At 38.8% G+C, this 15,729-nt stretch overlaps 1 protein-coding gene across 1 annotated transcript in view; it reads right to left on the reverse strand.

The window, feature by feature from the left end:
- Positions 1-7,903: 7,903 nt before the first annotated feature.
- Positions 7,904-15,729, reverse strand: part of nhsa (Nance-Horan syndrome a (congenital cataracts and dental anomalies)) — a 72,314-nt gene continuing 64,488 nt past the window's right edge. The window contains exons 7-9 of the mRNA XM_059341301.1: positions 13,113-15,727; positions 11,569-11,692; positions 7,904-11,487 (exon numbers count right to left, since the gene is read on the reverse strand). Coding sequence (XP_059197284.1) covers positions 10,851-11,487; positions 11,569-11,692; positions 13,113-15,727 — 3,376 coding nt within the window. The 3' untranslated portion in view covers positions 7,904-10,850. The remainder of the gene's footprint in view (positions 11,488-11,568; positions 11,693-13,112; positions 15,728-15,729) is intronic.

The raw sequence follows: 15,729 nt of genomic DNA on the forward strand, positions 1-15,729 counted from the left end.
TGCTACCTACTTCCGTTTTAAGTAGAACAGCCTACCAATTACTTACGACTTTATTCTCGTAATTAATTAAATATTTTCGACTTTATTCTGATGATTAATTAAATATTTACGACTTTATTCTCATAATTAATTAAATATTTTCAACTTTATTTGCGTAATTAATTTTTTTTTTCTAAATGTGGCTCTAATACTCAACACACAAACCCAAATTAAAAAAAACATTCATATAGTTACAAAACAACAACAACCGTGTTTATGTAATTTCATTCTAAATATATGCCAGTAGAGGTTATTTTACAGGTTTGCATATTCCACAGTATACCACAGTTTCCTGAAAGGCAGTATGTGATTTTGTGATTATCATAAAAAAATTAAGACAACATTTAAGTGGTTCACTCCCAAGTAATTAAATCAATTTAATTAACTTGGGCTGTGGTTCCCAAACTGAGGGTCGCGACCCCACAAGGGGTTGCAAGTTAAGTCTAAAGGGATTGTGAGATAATCCAAGCGCTAGCTCAGATTTATTGAAGTAGGGTTGTATGAGATATTTATCCACAGTCAGTGTTTTTCCTGCCGTAGACAAGCAGGCAGGAGTACTGACCATGAAGCTAATCACTGTCTTGCTGTGGACAGGAGCAGGATACAAAGTGCTGTACATGGCGGGAAAGACCAACAATAAAAACAGAGAACAAGTAAAAACTATTTAAACAGAGTGAGTCTCATGCTGGGTAAAAAACAGTAAATAAAAGTGGGTTTTAACATTCATTTTAAAACCTACAAAGAACAGATAAAAACAACACATTTTTGTAACGTTGAGTTTAAAGTCAGTGAATAAAAATGGGGTTTAAGATTATGAATACATAAATCCTGACATATTGTAATGAAAATAAGGTTGTATAAATGCACAGAGATACAATTCCACACTGTCTTAGATCCTGTAGGTACAATTTGGAGCAATATAAAAATGGCAATACAGTGCTGAAGAAGCTTTTGCATTATATTCTTCATTTCAAACAATCCTCTGGGCAGCATTAGCCCGGTGAGTGGCTGATGACAGAGGCAGAGGAGAATGGAGTTTGGCAGCTGCGGATGAAAGTCTGGTAGTGACAGGCCATGTTGAGCAGGATCCCCTGGGTCTCCATATCAGTCCCAGCCAGCCTCAGGCTCTGCCTCCGGACCCCGGGGCCTCTCATTGTTCCGCAGGGAGGCTGTTTAATGCACTATAATGAGCCTCACAATATACCCTGGTGGCCTGGTGGGGACTTTGGTGTGGTTACCTCCTTGGTGTTCCTCCCCCCACCCTGTGTACAGTCACTATTACTCACATGTGGTGCAGCAGATCAGGGCTGAACATGCTGTTCATGTGATGTAGCACACTGTAACCAGTAGCCTACTTCTTAACCAGAGCTATAACTATATGAATATCAAACATATATCCCTTTGTAAGTATCCACATCTAGATGATATATCGGTATATACCAATTAATTTCGTAGATCAGTTCCAGACTGGTACACATTTATGCTCCACATGCTGTTAAATGTGTCACTACACATTACTAATCCAGAAACAGAGGCTTCTAAAGAATACCTACTTGTCCTTTCATATAGATTGGACATAGCAGGCACCTACAATTGTAATTACTTCATAATTGAATCCTCTGCAGGTCCTCTGATTGCATTTTTTGCATTTAGGGACTGTATTCAAATTACTGGAGTGATGAGGAGGGAAGAATCTCAATCATTATTTTTAATTTTTTTTAAAACAAGCAAGCAATTTTTGGACCCTCTACTTGACTTGGAAAACAGTCACAGTATCCTATATTGCAAATATTAAAATATGAATTTGATGCTGAATTTGGATTATATGCTAAGCTATGATAGTACAGAGTAATTCTGCTTCCTGTTGTGATGTAGAGTAAAAGGCTGATGGGCAAATAAGAAATTAAGCTCTTTTTGAGATTAGGTTCAATCAGCAGTTAGTTCCACTTGTATTGTGTTTTTCAATACAAACATTAGTTGCTTGTTTTATTGTGATGAAGAAAATAAAGCCCTGTTACTGTGTTCAGACTGGCTGCAGAGGACTTTATAAATTGTACTTTTTGTGTACGTCAATCACAGGACATTTAGTTGATTCAGATTTTGGTTTATGACCCCGTCAAAACAAAGGGATGCTTGACTGCACCAGTAATTTATAGGAAAAAGCTAAGATTCAAGAAAAGAGTGAAAATATTACTTGTATGGCAGATTGTGCTGTCCGATCCTCTTTATTTACGGACCCCTTTAGTTTTTTTTTTTGTGACCCCCAGGTTAAAAACCACTGATTTAGCTTAACAGTGAGGAGTATGACAAGGCAACACAAATGCCATATCAGGCTGAGAACGAAGTTAACTGTATGATAAAGCAAAGTGAAGACTGATTTTGAATTCTGTAGATACATTAGAAACTAGGACTGCAAGCAGCACTGAACGGGCGATCGCAGTACATGCGTGTCGGGGCATGCTGCCGTCGGGGTGTGTGCGTTACAGGGGCCAGTCTATTCCACCCCTATGAATTTCATTGCCTTAAGTGTTATAGTGTGGCCACGGTACCAAATATGAAATTAGACTGCCGCCACAGTACCACCTAGGGGCAATAAAATCAATAAAACCTTAAAGGGTTATCCTCAGGAGGGCATTGACAATAATTGTACCAAGTTTTGTATAATAATGCACAAACTATCCCTTTAATCCTCATACAGTTTCTGAAGGAGGATTCTTAACTGATATGTATAAGTTAGAAGACGCAGGTAGCAATGGTGGAAAGTAACTATGTACATTTACTCAAGTACTGGACTTAAAGTAAAATTTTGAGGTACTTTTATGTACATTTTATGTAACTTTATACTTCTACTCCACTACATTTTGAGACATATATTGTACTTTTTATTCCTCTACATTTAGCTCACAGCTTTAGTTACTTTTCAGGTCAAGATTTAAAATGAAAAACATGATACATTTAAAATGATTACCCATTTTTATAAATTAAACCACTTAAAATTTTATTAGGTAGTTAAAATGAGCGGAGTGGAGTCATTTCACAGTGTGGTATTAGTACTTTTACTGAAGTAAAGGATCTGAACACTTCTTCCACCACTGTCTTTTTTACTTCTTTACTTTTTTTTAAAACTTTTTTTTTTACATTTATTTTTTTTCTTTCTTTTCTTTCTTTCTTTCTTTCTTTCTTTCTTTCTTTCTTTCTTTCTTTCTTTCTTTCTTTCTTTTTAATTTTTAATTTTTTTAAATTATATTTATACATTTTTTAATTTTTAACAAAAAATAAAAAAATAATAAAAAAAAATAATAAATGAAAATAAAAAAATTAAAAAAATAATAAAAAAAATAAAATAAAGAAAATAAATAAAGAAAAATAAATGGAAAAAAAAAGTAAAGAAGTAAAAAAGACAGTGGTGGAAGAAGTGTTCAGATCCTTTACTTCAGTAAAAGTACTAATACCACACTGTGAAAAGACTCCACTCCGCTCATTTTAACTACCTATTAAACTTTTAAGTGGTTTAATTTATAAAAATGGGTAATCATTTTAAATGTATCAAGTTTTTCATTGTAAATCTTGACCTGAAAAGTAAGTAAAGCTGTGAGCTAAATGAAGAGGAATAAAAAGTACAATATATGTCTCAAAATGTAGTGGAGTAGGACTATAAAGTTACATAAAATGTACATAAAAGTACCTCAAAATTTTACTTTAAGTCCAGTACTTGAGTAAATGTACATAGTTACTTTCCACCATTGCTACCTGCCTCTTCTAACTTATACATATCAGTTAAGAGTCCTCCTTCAGACACTGTATGACGATTAAAGGGATAGTTTGTGCATTATTATACAAAACTTGGTACAACTATTGTCAATGCCGCAGGTTGTTGCCTGCTCGGGCCCTAATAAATATATGTTCAACTGATTTTAAAAATCAAAACCAACCATTAGTTTGATCCAAACTGCTTGAAACAACAATATGGCAACAATCCGACTAGACTTTGCAGACTTTAGCATTTTGGCTGTTTGCCATCTTGTTTTTTTAGCCCTCACCATCTATTTTAGAGCCAGAAGAGAATGTATTTGAACGAGGGAGTGCAGCTGAGGAGGAGTGAGTTATCAGCCTAATGCTAGAGCTGACTAGCTAGCTTGGTTAGCAAGGCACATCTTTATTTCACATTAACTTTGATATTGATATGGATGCTAATTTAGGCTAGCAAAACAAAGGCTTAAAACCAAATGTACCATACTAGCAACTTGTCAATCACAAGATAGACCTAAATCATATGCTTCAGTGTGTATTTTACAGCCTGTTCTCCCATCAGAAATGTCAATATAGGTCATGAGTACAGGCAGTGAAAAACACGATATGTCTCCATATTTCACCGTCCGCTGTAATGCGTCTGTCGCCATCTTGCTGAGGGCAGAACGCATTAGGGTGGAGGATGGGTCGAACAAACGGTGGACTTTCACCCAGGAGAGCGGGGTTTGCGTCCTGTGTGAAAACAAAAGTAAACCATTTTTAACTTAATTTGCTTTGTTTATGTAAGTTACGTGAATCATGGGTTTTTACGTAACTTGCAGCAGTCACGTGACCTTTGTAACAACTTCACTTAAAGCATTTACGTACATTTATTTACTGTTTAAACTGTCTTTTTTAACGCCTTACCAGGATTTTTTTTACCTAAACCGAGGTCTGTGGTTTTACAATATAAATCCACAGAAACTGCAGCCTTTTTACAACCGTGGACCATACGTATGAGCTATTTTTATAATGCGTTGTACAGCGAGCCGTGATACGTACCTACATGCCGTAATTTGTGGTAGTGACACACCACCTCTTCTGACGTTTATGTTAGAGAACTTGTTGGTATTTTACTTTAAATGCGATACAATTTACAAAATAAGCATCACACTGTTTTGAAAAAGAATCAAACCAGTGACTGAGACGATTAACAGAAAATGGGTACTGGGTTAATAAATCTAGTGAGAAGTAGGGTCATTTCCTGCTCTTCTCAGCCCTCATGTTTTCCTCGACCTGTCTCTTTTCTGACTCCCACCCTCCTGCCCATCTAATACTTTACACGCAGTCCCTAACATGTTCAGCGAGTGAGTGAGTTCTGGGAAGCTTTGTGTTCTTTTGAAGGTCTTTACTTGCTTTTGTTCGTGTTCATCTTCAGCAGAGGATGTCATGTTGGTCTCACATTAGCTTTTAAGGCCTATACAATATGTACTGTACTGTCTTTAGAGCCAGAAGGCAAATAATGACACAAAGCCTGATGTACAACACAAAGACAAACACTGGAAGAAAGACATTTCTGTAGTCATCAACCATCAAAGCTTGTAGGACAATTCCTCATGGTTAAGTGCGGTAGAGCTGACTTAAATCAGCTTTTTAATCTTTATTTCATTCTTGGTCTGGGCACCATACTATTGTGATCTTTCTCCTGAGAACCAAAAGCTCTGCACCACCTACCTCTCGTGTCATGCCAAGTCAGGTCAGGTCAGGTCAGGTCATCGAGGTCAGGGTTCACGGTCACTGTGCCCCTCCATGGGTACCCACATGAGATACCAAACAGTCCGAGGCTTTGTTTACCTTTTTTTTTTCTTCATTTACAATCTCAGCTCAGTTGAAATGCAGAGACAGAGAACAAGGCGTTTTTGTCCATCTGACATTAGACAGAGCAACAAAGACAATTCACACAGACTGTGGAGCTTTAAGTGACACAACACAGAAAGACATGACATGTTAATAACTACAGTACAGCGAAGCCTCCAGTCTGTTCTGTTGAGAGGAACCAGCTCAAATGGGTTAAATTAAATGTTGTTGTTTTTTGTTTTTTTTACCATGGACTATATTATGTTCATTATCATGTGCAATATATCTGTATGTATATTACATCCTGTCACGTCATCTGCACCAAACTCACTTAACTCCTTAGACACTTTTATTTTTATATTGTTATATTTTCTTATGATTTATTATATTTTAATGCAAATATTAAATAGCCTTGTAACAGCTGTTAAATAAATGTAGTAGGACAAAGTATAAAATGGCATTGTACTTAGTTACATTACACCACTTTAATGTAAAAAAAAAAAAAATAATTTTAAAATGTAAAATTTTAATTCTTTATTTTTATTCATTCATTTATTTATTTATTTTTTTAAGATTATTTTTTTGGTATTCTTCATGCTTTTATTGAAAGTGACAGATAGAAAGGGGGTGACAGAGGGGAGGACATGCGGCAAAGGGAGCACAGGCCGGATTCGAACCCGGCTCTGCCGCAGCAAGGACTCGGCCTTAATAGTAACGTTCTACCAGTGTGACGCCCCATTTATTTATTTTTATTATTTTTTATTTTTATATTCATTCATTTTTTTTTAACCTATTTTGTTCATTGTTTTCTTCTTTGGGATTTATAATGTTCTATCTCATCTTATCTTTTTTAAATATCTCTGGCCAGGACACAAAGAAGCCTAATTTAAATTACACCCAATTTGCATTGAATTACCCAACACCCTCTAGTGTTCTTCTTAAATTAGTGGATGCTGTGCCATTTTTTGTGATTCCAAATATTGTTCATAACCTCTATGGTTTTAATTTACTGCCTAGTTAAAAAAACAACAACACAACAACAACAAACCCAGCACATGAAGTATATTGTTACATGAAAAAACTCTCAATTTTGTTTACAATATCAAAGAAATATATGCTTTATATATGAATCGAGAAGATGTTTAAGTGCTCTTTAAGTTCTAATTTAGCACATACATGTTTAATTACTCTTTATTTATATTGTCTTTTTCTAATTCTACTGTCCTGTGAACCCAGAGCCAAATTCTTCTATAGTGTCTTTTTGTTGTAAGATGTGGCGCCATCTTTTGAAAACAACGCTGACACTGCAGTCTAGCACAGTAAAAACTGTTGTTATTACCTCTTCTGAAGACAATTTGTAGAAGAAAAGCCACATGAAGCCTGTATTTAATATAAAAGAACCATCACAGGTTGAGGAATTATTCGGCTACTTACTTATTTAAGTAAAAGAAGCAACATTGCAGTGTAAAAATACTTAATTACAGTACGTGTGTTACTTAAGTATCAAATTGAAAGTAAATAAAAAGAGGAATTAATACAAAATCAATACAATTAAAACAGAAATATTAATTTATGTCACTATGTATCAATTAGTAATTACATTTTTAATATATGCTGGTCCATTCAAAGGCATATTGATTTATCAATCGAGTCATTCATTTATTTTTTACCTCCATAGTAGTGAGCATTTTACTGTTGCAGCTGGAACTTTTTTTTAATCATTTCACATACTGTTGGGTAATTTTTTTTATAATTTATTATATTTCAAAAAGTGATACGTTTATTTTAATGCAATCTTAAATGGTTTTGTAACAGCTGTTAAATAAATCTAGTGGTACAAAGTATAAAATGGCATTACGTTTTATATGCTATACTGAAGATAGTGTACTTAGTTACATTACACCACTGTAATGTAAATATATTTTTATTTTATTAATTACATTAATTTATTCATTATTTTTATTTTTTATTTTTATTATTATTATTTTTATATTGTTGTATTTATATTTGTATTTTTATTGTTACCTATTTTGTTTTTTTTGTCCTTATATTATTCTATATTGTATTTTGTTTTTGGAATTGTTTTTTGTTACTCTGGAGCAATCTGGAACCAGAATTTCCTTTGGGATTAATAAAGTTCTACCGGTATTTTATCTTATCTTATCTTAATCGCAGTCAAATGCAGTATCTTCTGCTAAAATAAATCATGCTGTCCTCAGTAAAAACTTAGTATAACACCTCTAAAATAAGAGCATTAACATCACCGCTGACCCACAGATGAATTTTCAAGGCAGTCACATTTATTTGTCTTCTTATACACATTTGCTAAGCAGCCTGTCGTGCTAGCACTTGGCTTTGATAGGATTTATTACTATGGGATTTCCACAATGCTTACTAAAAAATAAATACAAGACAAAGTGTTCCACAGCTCAAAAATATACAAAGGTTTGAAATCAATGTAAACTTTGAAAACATTTTTTTTATACATAAGAAACAATTCAACAACCTTTGTGACAATTCCAAAAGTTATCGTATTTACAAGTTTGTACAAAAAAAATTATACAAAGCTGATACCTACAGATCTGAAGTCCAAGTTAAATTCATCTAGTACCAGAAGTTACGCTGCTGTTGTTCTTCTTTAGTTATGTTTCAGTCGAGAGAGAAACAGTTTTTCTAGCCTTTGGCAGAAGCATCTACTCCGCTCCTGAAGCGTACTCAGAGTGTGGATATTATTCAAGGAAAAGTCAAACAGCTCCATGTAAAGGTCTATAAATATCTCCAGGTACAGCAAGAGACAAGTGAAACTTTATCAGTGCAAAAAAACAAAAAGAGTGAAAGAAAAGAAGGTTGGAATGAATGTTCACAGACATAACCCATAGTGTACCCTGTTATATGTCATTATATGGAGGATCTTTAAGGCCAAAATCATCAAGTTATTATTTACAGTGTACCTATAGGGACCAACAGTCTTCCATAGGGCAGTATGGCTACATAGACTTTTTGCATAATGGTTGAGCACCATCACTGCATTAAACACCATATATTTATAATATTATTATGTATTATGTGGAGGGTTACACTAAAACCTCACTTGTAGCTTATGACTGTTCATCTTTAAATGATATTAATGAGTTCCTATTTGTCTCTGCAGACAGTGTCTGAAATAACTCTCTTATAAACAAAATAACTATCTGGATAAAATATGCTATCATTTAATTATACCATTGCATTTTTTTTAGATTTAGGTTAAACCAAATTAGGGAGATTTTCTGTGTCAGTTATAAAAAATAAATATATTTAGACTGTTGTGACACAGAAAATATGAAACCATGGCAGCTTTTATTTTGAAGGGGGAATAAAATAGACAAGCATTTGGTACAAAATAGCAGCAAATGCCCCAAATGCAGAACTTTTTTTCTTTTCATTATCGATGATAACCTGGCTCCGTGTTTAACCCTACGTCCTCCATCCACTTGCTGAAGCTGCTTTGTCACTTACTGTCTCTTGTTGAGAGTAAAATAAGGCATTTTTGATCCTCCTGAACACTTTCCACTTGCCTCTTTCAACAATTCGTAATCACACCGAGTCAGCAAACCACAAATGACCATTATCACATTTTATTTTAAAACCTCCTTATTCTTTTTTTCTCCTGTTTCACCACCTCTGACTTTTTTTGATCACTTTTTCATTTCCCCTGTTAACACCTGCTCCCTTCTCGTCTGCTAAGATTGTCAAGTTAGTGCTTGGCTTTGACTTTTTCTTGTCACCTCTCATATTATTGCGTGAGAATTTTAAAATATTGTATTTTAAATTGTAAATTGTAATTGTAATTTAAAATATTGCTATCTTCAGTATCATTTACAATACGCTTTTAAAAGGACTGAGTAAAATATTTATATAAAAAAACACAATAGATGCATTGAGGCTTCACGTTTTCAGTCCACTGCTGTTTCTCACACAGTGTCAGTCCTGATTGGGGAGTATCAAAATTATTATTGGCTTGAAGAAATGTAAGAACTGTGTGTCAAATTGCATAGGTATTCACAGAATACAAACAGTTAATTTATTATATTTTTCATATTTTACAAGATAAAAATGTCAATGTCAAAACTGTGAGAATTGTTTTAAAATCTGGAGAAATCTGACAGCAGAGTAGCTAAAATGTAACATTAATGTGTGGCTCATGTGCCATAGACCAACCAAATAATAGATTTTGGAACTATGTAAGCCTGCTTATTCCTGTAGAATCGTGTTTTTTAATTTATATTCTTTGATCATATTTTTCTACAGAATGCAGATGCTTAATAATCTGGTTCCCTGTTTCTAAGGTGTTCTTATCATGAGTTTTTTATGGAAGCCCAGAGAGGCAAGTGAGTAAAGAAAAATCTATTTTCTAAGTTAGTTTTCTCTCCTGTGATTTGACTAAAAAAATGGGTGAATAAAAATGATTTTGCCAAGTTCCTCAATTAATATCATAAAATTCTGGCAGGTTAAAAAAAACATTTTTTTTTTCATGTTCATTTTTCATACAGAATTATTTTGTTGTTGTTATATCCATTTCGGCCACAAGAGGCAGAAGTGCACCACTATCTCATGCTCTAAATATACACTTTTCTTTCAGATGAGTTTTAATTGCTCCATGCACTCTCGACAGCTAAACTCACCTGGAAGAAAACAGGTTTTTTTTCAGTTTGAGTCTTTTCTCAACTCATGCTGATTTTCTTGGGGGCCTAAATGAGTATTACAACAAAAAACACTTGCCAAAGTTTATTTCCCACTTGTTTTCATAAATTAAAATCTAGTAAAGTAGTAACTAGTAAAAGCAAAGACCCAACTCTGCTGAGAATATTTGCTTGACTCATTTCATAGCTAAACAGTCACTAAAATACCTGAAAACACACACATAGGAAATGGATTACCAGAATTTTCTCACATGCTTATCTGGGCTTCTGTAGTTTTTTTTTGTTTGTTGACAAACTGTGTGTATAAAATATTTTTGAACACAGATTCCACAGAATAACCCAATGGAAACATCTATAAAACTCAGCCACAATTAGTAAATTCATGATTTTTTAAAAACAAACTCCTTAATGTTCTTTAACATTAACATTAACCTCAACGCCCTCACCACGTCTCATATATATTAGAACTCATTCTGGTCCATTTGTTTTCACTGTAAACTAACAAAAATCATTTCATACCTTTTTGACACTTGTACTGTTTTTCTACGTGGAGCCCTGTGACGAGCGGTCGTCGTGAGGACTTCCGTCTGAGTTCTCGGTCTCGCCCTCAGAGATGGCCTGCATGGGCACCGAGTACAGTCTGCTGCGCATGCCGTATCGGCTGCTGTTGGCGGGCGGGGGGATTCTGGAGCGGCCCTGCCTGGAAGCAGCGGACGTGGGGAAGGATTTTGGGGAGAAGCCCTCGGCGTTGGCTTTGGGGTAGGGGCTGGAGAGCTGATCTGGTCCTGATGGATGCTGCTGTTGCTGCAGCGGAGAGGCGGGCTCTTCGGACTGTCTGGGGGACTCCGTCAGAAAATCTCCAGGAGATTTAGGAGCGACGGGGCTCTTGAGGATCTCTGTGGCTGACATGCGGTAACTGGACTCAGAGCGACTGCCCTTTTTCAGCAGCAGCAGTTTGAACTCCTCGTTGGAGGTGCTGGACTTCTTTGCGTTCCTGTAGATGGGCCCGGAGTGTCTGTGCAGGCCTGGTGGGGTCACAGCGGAGGAGGGGGGCGTCTGTGGGAGCGGGGAGCTCACAGTGCTGCTGGGTGGTGATGGCGTGTTCCCTGATGCAGCACCGAGGCGTTTCCTCACATTCAGCTCAGTAGAATCCTTCCTGCCCAACACTTTCCTTTTGGACCTGAAAATAAAGAAAGCAAGTTAAGAATCTGATCTGTAAACTCAGAGTGAAGACAAACAGGCTGATATCCAAAGTGTTTACCTGTGAATCATAGCAAACAGATCCTCAGTGGTCCGAGCCTTGGTGGGGGACAGGAACACACTGTCATCGTCTGGTCTCGACTCATCACTCAGAGGGGACACTGCACTATCACTGGGTGGAGAGTCTGGAGAAAGAAATCAGTCAAAATCTCAAAACACTGCATACTGTGGATTTCACATCAGTCCTTCCCAACGTCTTGAGCAGGAGACCCTTTAAAAAGAAGGCAGGAGCTCAAACTTATTCAAGGCTCTGAAAACATATTTTCTCAATCAGCTTCTTACTGAAAGTGATATACCACATCCTTTCTTTCCCCTTTCTTTAGTTTTAAGTGTTTGGGACTCAGTTGGAAAAACTTCAGCGCACCAATCAGGACTTAGCACCACAACGGAACTGAACTAAGAGATATAAAGTGTAAGAATAAGCATATTTCGTATTGAGAAAGAATAAAACTATACATAGTTTTTTGGAGGTAAAAAAATGAGAACAATAGCTGGAAAAGTGCTGGGCTTTTAGTTAAAAAACTCACTGGCCACTTTACTAGTGCATCTCAATACGTGAGAATATGATGGAAAAGTCCATTTACAGTAATTGGTCTTTTGTAATATTACATTTTTTTTGAGACACTGAAATTTAGGTCTTCATTAAATTTAAGCTATAATCATTATAATTAGAAGAAATTAAATAAATTAAGACATGAAATGTTTCATTCTGTGTGAAATGGATCTATTTAATGTGTTATTTCCACTTTTTGGATTTAATTACTGACATAAATAAACATTTCTATGATATTCTCATTTATTGAGATGCACCTGTATTAGGTGTAAGTGTGTACCTAATAAAATAGCAGTGTGGTCATCTGCTGCTATAGCTTCAAGGTTGGATGAGGTTGTAACGAGCGGTTATTTAAGTTACTGTTGAACCAGTCTGGCCACTCTCCTCTGACCACTGGCATCAAGGCTCACTCAATGTTTTCTCTTTTTCCGACCATTCTCTGAAATGGTTGTGTATGATCAGCAGTTTGTGAAATACTCTGACCAGCCCGTCCGGTACCAACAACCATGTCACGTTCAAAGTCACTTTAATCATCTTCCCCATGCTGATGCTCACTTTGAACTTCAGCAGCTTGTCTTCATCATGTCTACATGACTAAATGCATTGAGTTGCTGCCATGTGATTGGCTGATAAGATATTTGTGTTAATGAGCAGTTGAACAGGTGTGCCTAATAAAGTGGCTGCAGAGTGCATTTTGGAAGTAATATTTCCTGCACTTTTTTTTTTTTTTTTACACACCATAGAAACAAATTTCTCACCTACTTTTTGATATGGAGTCTAACTTTTTTAAAGCTACAAACTTTGCCTGCTTTTTAAACCTTAAGAATCATTTTGCTCTGGTTGCAGAGAGTAGGTGAGTTTATAAAACTAAACAGAACATGAGCAAATGCTGTGTGACAGAATAGCAGCCCGGGGGGTTGGGAACCTCTGGTGTACATGAACACAAATGACAAGATTCACAACAAACATAACACGTATCAGTGATAATGTACCTTTACTGAAATAATCCTTTGTCTCTGCTGTGGACTCCTCCTTGACGTCCTGAGAGACACTTTCAGCTGAAGCGACTGATGACTCATAGTCCACTTCTCTGCTACCTTCATCGCTGATTGCACTCCCTTCCTCTGACTGGCCGTCAGCAGCAGGCACTTTATGAAGACCGTTGGCTCTGTTGGGTGAACCGTGCTGAACAGAGAGAGGAGGACTTGCATCTTCTTCTTCTTCTTCTTCTTCCTCTTCTTCTTCTTGTTCTTCTTGTTCTTCACTTCTTTGCTGTTGCAGAGGCTCTGACTGTGAGCAGACCAGTGTTTCTACCATCTCTCCTTCATGTCTTGTGATCCTCTCAGGGACGTCCGATGAAGTCTCTGCCTGCAGCCTGAATGCTGTCATACTCTCCAAAGGAGCCTCTCTGTCCTCATTGTGACATGCTGCTTCTCCATCTGCAAGCTCTTCATTTGAGGTAAACATTGAATCACATGACCCCTTAGAGGGTGTGTGACGTTGATGTGAGTTGTATAACAGGGGACTCTTGAGCTCCACAGATTTACTACAGGAAAGTGAGCTAGCCGAGTTCACAGAGGGACATTTGGACGTGGTTTTGTCCTCATGGCTTCCTTCATGTTGCTTGCTGATGGACCGGAGCTGGACTGAGTGCAGCACTGTGGGTGTGATGGACATGGAATGGAACACCTCTGAGTTAGGTGGTGGTGGTGGTGGTGCAGCAGGTTTAGCCGACACTGCAGCTTTCTGTTTGTTTTGGTGAAGCATCTGAATCTGGTTCCTGTAAGATGAAGCCTTGTTGCCGACACCGTGAAGGGCACTTAAGTCGAGGTGTGAGGGGGGGATTATTGGCAGCTCCAGGTCTCTCTTGGAGGCCGCTCCGTCCCTGCAGGAGAGAGACTGCAGCGACAGCGACGAAAGAGACGACTTCCTCTCTGGGACTTTGGGCTTCCTCTTGCCGCTGGATGGCGACAGCGGCCCGGGAAAGAAGGCGGAGGGGAAGGAGGAGGTGGGGGTTTCTGACTGACTGGAGTAGCCGCTGGACGGGCTCGCCAGGCCTGCCAGCTTCTCCGGAGATGTTAGCTTGTAGTCTCCCTCCACTGATGGTAGTGAGGGTGTGGTGGCTCTGGAGCCGGACTGGGACGTCTGAGACTCTGAGCTTTCCTGTGACTTGATGCATTCGATGACAGTCGTACCTGTGGCCGTGCTGGAGTTGGACAAAGACCGGTAAGGGTCGCTGGATTTTAAATCATTCAGGAGCCACAGATCTGCATAATCCGACTGCACAACCCCGTCGTCTTTAAACGAATGTGCATCTGTGGAGCTAAACACGCCTAAATCAGGCAGATCAGCTGAGCCCTCGACCCCCCACACCACAAGGGGCTCTCTGTTGAGTGAAGAGTTGTCTATATGACCTGAAGAGCCAGACAAAACCAGCTGCAGGTTCCTCTCCTTGGAAGACAGTGGAAGCTGCTGCCCGCAGGTAATCTTTGGTTCTTTATTGTCAGGGATGTGTCCCTCACTGCATATTTTTCTTAAGGATGAACTCCTCTTAGGCGGACACGGCTTCGCCTTTGGTTTTCGTAAGGAGAGGCAGCGCCTCCCCAGAGTCATGTGACCGCTGAAGTCAGACAGGCCACAATCAGACCCGGAGGCTGCATAGTTATAAGTGAAGCTTCTGCTCCCTTTTATACCACAGTCAAAGTGCATTGAGGTGTAGTAGCCTTCAGTGTCTACGGAGTAGTGTGAGACGGTGTCAGCTTTCTCCGACGGCGGTTTGTCGGAGTAGCTGCTCTCACAGGTGGCCATGCTGGTGTAGCTGGGGCAGCCCAGGCTGCTCTCCGCCTCTCTGCTCGGCTCGGGGCTGAAGTCCTGCGAGCGCTGAGGGTCCGGGTGGGAGTAACTCCACTCCACCTCGATGGGAGTGCTCGACCCTGCTTCCTCTAATATGTCCATAGCTGTGGAGGAGAAGGAGCCCGCCCGCTGGGTCCTGACACCCTGGTAGTGGTCCAGCATGAAGCTGGTGTGGTCTTCGTTGGCGTGCGTGGCAGTGTTTAGGGAGAGCTCAGAGTCGCAGTGTGAGGAGCCCGTCAGCGGCGGAGAAGCTGCCGGGGGGATTGTTTCTGATGTCTGTGAGGGGCAGGTGGAGCTGCTCCCGCTCCAGTTCCCACTTGAGGACTGGTGGTCGTCTTTATGGTCCATCTGGCCTCCCAGCACCCCTGCAGCTGAGACAGAATGGACAGGGCTGCTGAAGGTGTCCGAACTGGATGAGATCTCACAGCTGCCCATGTCGACCTTCCTGGGCAGTTGGGATCTGGTCCTCTGCATCCAGCTGCGCTCCGGACTCTCTGACAGCTGCTGGTACTTGAGGCCCAGCTGGTGTTCGGACATGGACTGGTCCTCCATGCTCTCCTCTTCATCCTTTAAAATCAGCTCCCCGGGTCCAGGCAGGAAGTCTTCAGCATTAAAAGGGGAAAGCTCCTCCTCATCATCACTATCATTATGCCCGTTGTCTATCATCCGGCTCCCGTCTCTGGGCAGACTTCGGGAGCGCAGGTGTGCGCCCACAGAGGCGGAAAACATGGCGTCTGCGCTGTCCGACAGGCACAA

The sequence above is a fragment of the Centropristis striata genome, chromosome 9, assembly GCF_030273125.1.
Source record: "Centropristis striata isolate RG_2023a ecotype Rhode Island chromosome 9, C.striata_1.0, whole genome shotgun sequence".
NCBI classification, from domain to species: domain Eukaryota; kingdom Metazoa; phylum Chordata; class Actinopteri; order Perciformes; family Serranidae; genus Centropristis; species Centropristis striata.